We start from the raw sequence: 7,126 nt of genomic DNA on the forward strand, positions 1-7,126 counted from the left end.
CTTGGCTTGGGGTCTGGCTCTTCTGTCTTGACACTCCATTTTTACTGGCATCTTTGTATTTTTCCTTGCTTACTTAGAGGTGCTCATTATTAAGCTCCTTTTCCTTGCTTACTTAGAGGTGCTCCTTTTCCTTGCTTACTTAGAGGTGCTCATTATTAAGAATGTTTCACCACTTGACTGGCAACTAATTATCTGGTTTGCTGTGTGTCTCTTGAATTGGAAAACATTGAATATGGAACATTTTGGCTTTATGCTCCCAAATCTATAGGTCTTTTTCTTTATGGATTTTATAGTTGGTGTTTCTTCCAATAAGAACAACTGTCTTGCTTATATTACTGATTTTCCTAAAACGTTATTTTCTTTGGGACAAAATTAAATATTTGCCTAGTTATGAATTATAAGGATTCAAATTTATAGTTTTTTGAAGTCATATTATCCATACTAGCATTACTCAAACACACACAACCTGACCATGCCTATATATCATTGTCTTGAGTGCACATTATTATTATTAATCCAGCCCTATTCCTTTTTCTTATTCAAATTAATAGAGAGATTATTTTGAATGAAAAGTAGCACAAACTTTCTTGGTGACTATCCCAGGTTATAATACTTGTAAGTCAGCATCTCCAAGGCAGCATTTTGATAGGCATTCTTATGACTGCCAAAGTTTCAGCTTCTCTTTCCAAAAAGTGAGGATAATCAGACCTACCTTATGGGATTGTAGTAAAGAATGAATAACATAGATGTAGGGCATCAGAAGAAGCTAATCAATGATATTATTATTTTAATTATTGATTTATTTTTCTTCCTTCTTCTTTAAAGAGTTTATAGTTGGATAATGTGGATGAATGCCACATACCTCATAGACTTGTATCCACAATTCAAAACCCTCAAATTTTTGTAAGTTTGTGAAAAACTCATTTGGTGATGAAACCTGACTTGCACTGACATGAGGTATTTATAGTTTTTATGATCCCATTTACTGGGAATATTCATATACGCATATATTATATTGTAGATCTTAATGGATTTGATTATTGGGTACCTCCCCTTTTATGAATATAAAAATTTCCAGATTCAGTGGTACATCTTGTCCCAAGGACTTCATAGAAGGAATTGTGGAATTGTACAGTCTGATTTCCACAAAAGGCCCTGTATCCCATAGTAAGTGTCCACTATGAGCAGTTTAACAATACCGCTGATCATATTAAATTGGAGTTAGTCATTTGAATTGTATTGTTTTTGTTCTTTTGTTTGTTTTTAACTGGAAATGTATTTTGTATATGCATTTGTTCAAAATTATATATATTTAATATTACTTTCTAATTTTGTGTTTATAATATTGAGGTACTATTATAATAAAAGTAATGTAAGTATATAAAAAATTAAAAAGATCAAGGGAAAAGAAAAACATTTTGTAGTTAAAATTAACTTGAAAAACACTTTAAATGGGCCCACAGGAGACAAGCTAGTTTCACCTATGATTTTAAAAATATATGTGTGTGTATATGTATATATATATATGTATGTGTGTATGTAGCACTATATGCATATATAAGTATATAACATATGCTCTAATAAAGATTCAAAATCTTAGCCTCCCTCCCAAAAACTCTGCTTATTTTTCTCTTTTGCTAAGAGCGTATGGAGCCCACCCAAGTTAAATGGGCTAATGAGGCATTCAGTATGTTTATTAGGAAACGCTACCTATACCCATAGTCACAGAAATGACTGATTTCATCACTTGACTAGTCTTTTTTTTTTTTTTTTTTTGAGACGGAGTCTCACTCTGTCGCCCAGGCTGGAGTGCAGTGGTGCAATCTCCTCTCACTGCAAGCTCCGCCTCCCAGGTTCATGCCATTCTCCTGCCTCAGCCTCCCGAGTAGCTGGGACTACAGGCGCCCACCACCACACCTGGCTAATTTTTGAATTTTTTTAGTAAAGACTCGGTTTCACCATGTTAGCCAGGATGGTCTTGGTCTCCTGACCTCGTGATCCACCCACCTCGGCCTCCCAAAGTGCTGGGATTACAGGCGTGAGCCACCGAGCCTGGCCCACTGGACTAGTCTTTTAACTAATTCCATCCTAACCCCTTTAGCGGCCACATGTGCAAGAGGTTGGAAGAAACTAATGAAATGAAGCAGTTGGTGCAGAATAATACAGATAGAGCTTCAATCAGAACATTCACATATTCACAGAGAAAACCAGCAAGAAAAGTTTAAATGTAACAGTTGTGGGACAGTTTAGGACAGTAGTTGCATGCAAAAGCCGGACAGATAAGGTTAATATATGAGATAAGCAGGCCATTAGAAAGAAAATAATGCAGGCTGATGAGGGATAGCAAATGAAAGTATTTCCAGTATCAGAGTATAGATAGGCAGTGGTGGGGTCATGGTGATTTGCACTTTAACTGCAACTCAGTGTCACCATATCTTCTGTTTTTATATTTCAAGAAAAAAGGAGAAAGCTGGGGTTTTATGTGAATTCTTCTGACTTCCAGTATTGGCAATTAATTCAATAAAAGAATAGTGTGGGTCAAATAAAATACATCTGTGGGCCAGATCTCATCTTCAGACCATCAGTTTGCATCCAGTGTCTCAGAATCTGGACGACAGTCATTAGCATCCTGAATAAACTTGGCCTCCTGTTTCTAACACTGGTTGAAATAATACAGTGAAAGAAAACAGGAACTCTTGTGGTAAATCATATTATTTTCATCTGAGGTGATAGCTTTGGCTGTGGCTCAAGAGTTCACTTCTGGAAGCCAGAAATCTCTCCCTGTCCTTTTTAGTGTTTTTGGCTAATCTTTGTAGAAATTAAACTGGATTGGAGCAAATTGGAATGGATACTCAAGGACCAATTGGAGGGCTTTATAACCCTTCATTTCAAAGTGAATCCCAAACTGAAATTTATTCTCTTTCCATTCCCTTTATCTAGACTTCTTAGAGTAGTATAAGGTGCTGAATGTTTAACACTGAGTGTTTCTTTTGGCCAATCTTTGAGATCAATCTGTTTCATTAACAAATGACAATCATTTAATGATGGAATGTTTTCTTTCATTTCCATGGAAACATAATTATGTGGCAACAGATTTGCAAAGTCATTAAAGAAAACAGCTTTTATCTTTCAACCCTGGCTTGTGTTCTATACATTTCTTCATGCAGCAATATGCATTAGGTGCCTGTAATGTACTAGATGCTATTTTAGCTGCTGGGAATCGAGTGGAGACTCAGACAAATTTCCTAGATTCCTGTAAGAAAAAGTTAAATCTACAATAATACATTTGATGCCACTTCTAATATATACATTCAAAGTGGAAATATAAAAATGTATATTGCACAAAGCCAAATATAAAACCCTAGACTACCCTATCCTCACAGGATAGAGGAAAAGACTGTAGCCATCTATAGTCTTCCCTGTAGACAAGGAAAAGAAGCACAGAGAGGGAAAGACAGACAATGAAGTAAGATAGTAGTGAAAATGGTGAAATTAAAACTCCTGCCAATGCAGATGAGCACAGACAGCTCTCTGCATCAGGTAGTAAGAGACTCCTTCATTTATGTGTCTCCAGTTGTCAGCTCTGTATTTCACAAATTCGAAATTGATAAACAGAAATGGCTACTTTAGTGGAAGTTGAACTTATCATTCTCTGTAGTTGCATTAGTAACTGGATTTCCCAGGCAAGGTTGGAAGGAAATCCCAACTGGAATGAATAAGCCAGTAAAAATGTCCAACTAATAATCACAGCTTAGTTTTAAGAGGCAAAAGGACTAAAAACAAGACTGTGACAATATAAACAAAGATTAAAGATGATGTCTGCTTATGTAAATGTCTCCAGCAAAAGAAACTACAGACCTGGGTTCTAATGTGGTTAAATAACTGCTGCTCATCTTGACTTCATCTTTTATATCATGCTTTTTCTGAATAAAACTCTTGACAAAAAAAATCAATAGGTTGGGTGAGATCATCAAAGCAAAATTATTTTACAAGTCAAGCTTCCCTATCAGCTGGCTCTCCCAAGGCAGATTACAGCATTTGTCTCAACGAATGTCAAATTAAACAGTTCCTGTGTATTTCTGGAGGCAAAGTCTGAAAGTGCAAAAGCTAACATGCTAGGAAACTTTTTTTTAAGGATTGAGAAACATTTTTCCCAGCTTACAAAGACACAGTTTTGACTATAGCTTTTTTTTTTTTTTTTTTTTTTTGCTCCCCTAAAACTGTCTGCTAAAGGGAAGGGGAAGACTAGGTTTAAAAAAAAAACTTTATCAAATAAAGGGTTTTTACTTTTCTGTTTAGACATATGATCAAATGAACAGATCATTAATTGAATAAATTGTCCAGATATTCTTGTCACATTCAAAAACAAATTTTTATTGAACTTCATACATAATTGAGAATGGAGTGCTTTGTGTTGTTGTGGGGATAATTCAGGTAATACTTCATCTTTCTGTTCCATTTAGTATGTAGACCTACACTATAGCACACAGCAAAAATAGATTCAGGAGAAGTGACAACTTCTGAACAGTAAAAGATGACTTCTACATAGTTATTTATATATTCATTAAAATGTTTATTGAACACATTATGGACAGGGTGCTATACATAACACTGAAGACACAATGATGAAATAAAATGGACGTGGTCTCGCCCTCATGGAATTCATAATCTATAGGCGAGATAGACAACAAACCAGACATATTTAAGTATGATGAGGGTTATGAAGAAGAAATTCAGGTTATCCTCCAGGTCTCTGCAGAAGTGTCACTTCCTTCTAGAAGACATCCCTGACCTGGGGGATTTGTAGAAAGTTGATATGATGGGAGGAGGGAGATGAAGAAATGAGTGAAGCCACCTGAATGTTCTAGTCTAGCTCCCATCTCATTCCAGATGCATGAGAGAATGGAAGCAAGAATAACAGAAAAACCATAGAGCCATGCCCCACTCAATCTTCAAAATTATGAACAATAAGAAAGCCATCGTTACGTTAAGCCACTACATTTTGGGGCAGGTTGTTATATGGGGATAAATAACCCAAACATAGTGGCTTCCATTTTGCAAGTTAAAGTGACCTTTTTAATTGTGAATCTGGATGTCACAGGGCTTGGCTGAGCCTAAACCAGGAATCTCAGTGTGTCTCAACGTACGTGCCTCCCCAGGCACCTATTTCATGGGGAAGAAAAGAGTTGGAGAGGGAAAGTTTTAGTGCAGGTGATGATATCGATAGATCCTGGGGATGAAGGGCAGGAAATCCAGTACATCTTCCTCAAAAAGGCCTCATAGTGTGGATTTCAGTCCTGGACAGGCTATTTTCTCCACATGTGGATGGAGCCCAGTTCAGGGTTTGGGAGCATTGGGAACCAAAGGGAAGGTGACCCATTTGGCAGTGCCTTGAGGGCTGCAGTATTAGGCACTCCTGAATGTTGCTTTGAGGGAAGAGAAACCACGTCACAAAGGAAGAGTTGAGGCATCATTCTGAAGGCAGTTGAACTTTCCAGAAGGCCAGAGTGAAGGATCATGAATGGGCTCGCATATGTGGCACTCCCCAGGGATGCCCCAGGCAGCCGTGCAGAATGGGGGAAGGGGTCAGAGTGGTGTGGTTTCAGGTCTGAGAAATTTGAATATCTGTGTTACTAGGCTATTTTTCATCTCTAGAGAGGCTGTCCCATCTCCCTTTTTGCTTTTTATCTCCTCCTTCTTCATAATTCTTCCTTCTAGGAGAAGTAGCCTAACCTTTCTAAAGTAGTTTTTTTTCTAAAAAATACACTTACGGATTTCTTAAAAATCAGGGCCCCTCTGCTTTGCCCTCTTGGCACTAAGGAAATAAATAACCAGAGGGGGCACAGCTAGGGAAAGGGGAAAAAAAATCAGATCTCAAGACAGATTCTTTGAATTACCCTTTCTCCATCCCCAACTCCCACCCACCTATGGCTCTTGGGACATAGCACCTGAGCAGGCACCTCAGTGCGGGTAGAGTGTGATCGGCACCAGGGCATGTCTGCCCTACCTAAGAAGGGAGACAGGCCCTGGGGTCACTTGTTTCCAGCCCTTGATGACCCCAAGACCTGTTCCCCACACTGTACATAGTATTTTGCTTTCGGATGTCCTGGTGGGAGATGAACTTAGGAAGATCTCTCATCCAGGGAGCCCCCCTCCAAGTGCCTGGCTTCTGGAAGTTCTTCCAGTTTAGGCAGGGGTGGAAGGTCTCAGTGACATGCTGTGGTTTAGCCAGCCCAGGGTTGCTCTGATCCAGCAGGGAGAAGGTGACACAGTGGGCAAAGGGCCACTCAAGGAGATTGTCAAAGGCACCAGGCAGCAAGCCAACGTACAGTGAGAGGTGTGTGCCCTCGCCGCTGCCATTGCCATTGAGGAATGCAGACACCTGCAGCTTGTAACCATACTTATGTGTGTAGAAGGCTGGGCTGAAGCACTCAAGGTTGGGCTTGGCCTTGGCCTTCTGTAGCCGCCGACCATAGCTGCCAATCTTCCAGATGAGCATACCATCACTGCCCACTGATAGCTCCTCCAGCTCTTGCTGAAGGTCCTGCAGCTCCTGCCATTGCCAACTCAACAGAGCACACATCATGGCCAGATGTGGCTTCACACTGTCCTCCACATGCCGTGCCATTGCCAGCTTAGGGCACCAGTGCTTGCAGCTGGAGTCTTTGAATGAGCATAGCACCAGGGCGGTGCTACAGCTGTCCTTCAGATGGTCTGGCAGGTCCTCCCGAGCCACAGTGCCCACACCACAGTACAAATTTTAATCCATAAAATTGGTAGAATAACATCTACTGTAAGATGATGCATGTATGTGCTTAAGTACGTGGCATACTGTCAGAGTTCAATAATGACTAAATCTATTATTATTCTACTTGGAAACACTCCTAATCGATTTGAAAGCAATTAGCTAAAAGCTGGCTATTGTTGGCTTCTAAAAGATAAGGGGCATTGGTGAGGCACAGGATTAAATTGACAGAGAAGTCTGTTAGTGGGTATATCCAGGATTATTCTGTCCTTGTGCCAATCTGCTTAGATGTCTCTGAGAAAATGAGCAGAAGAGGCAGAGCACATTAGATAGTCGAAAGATATTTAGCAAACGCCTCCTACGTGCTAGCACTGGAAATAG

At 39.5% G+C, this 7,126-nt stretch overlaps 1 protein-coding gene across 1 annotated transcript; it reads right to left on the minus strand.

Moving 5' to 3' along the window:
- Positions 1–3,859: 3,859 nt before the first annotated feature.
- On the minus strand, positions 3,860–6,751 carry LOC134730482 (TNF receptor-associated factor 4-like; the record flags this gene model as incomplete). Its single annotated transcript, XM_063604746.1, has 1 exon — positions 3,860–6,751. A coding segment is annotated over one exon (744 nt), but the record flags the coding sequence as incomplete, so codon positions are not given.
- Positions 6,752–7,126: the final 375 nt, after the last annotated feature.

The sequence above is a fragment of the Pan paniscus genome, chromosome 4, assembly GCF_029289425.2.
Source record: "Pan paniscus chromosome 4, NHGRI_mPanPan1-v2.0_pri, whole genome shotgun sequence".
Taxonomy (NCBI): domain Eukaryota; kingdom Metazoa; phylum Chordata; class Mammalia; order Primates; family Hominidae; genus Pan; species Pan paniscus.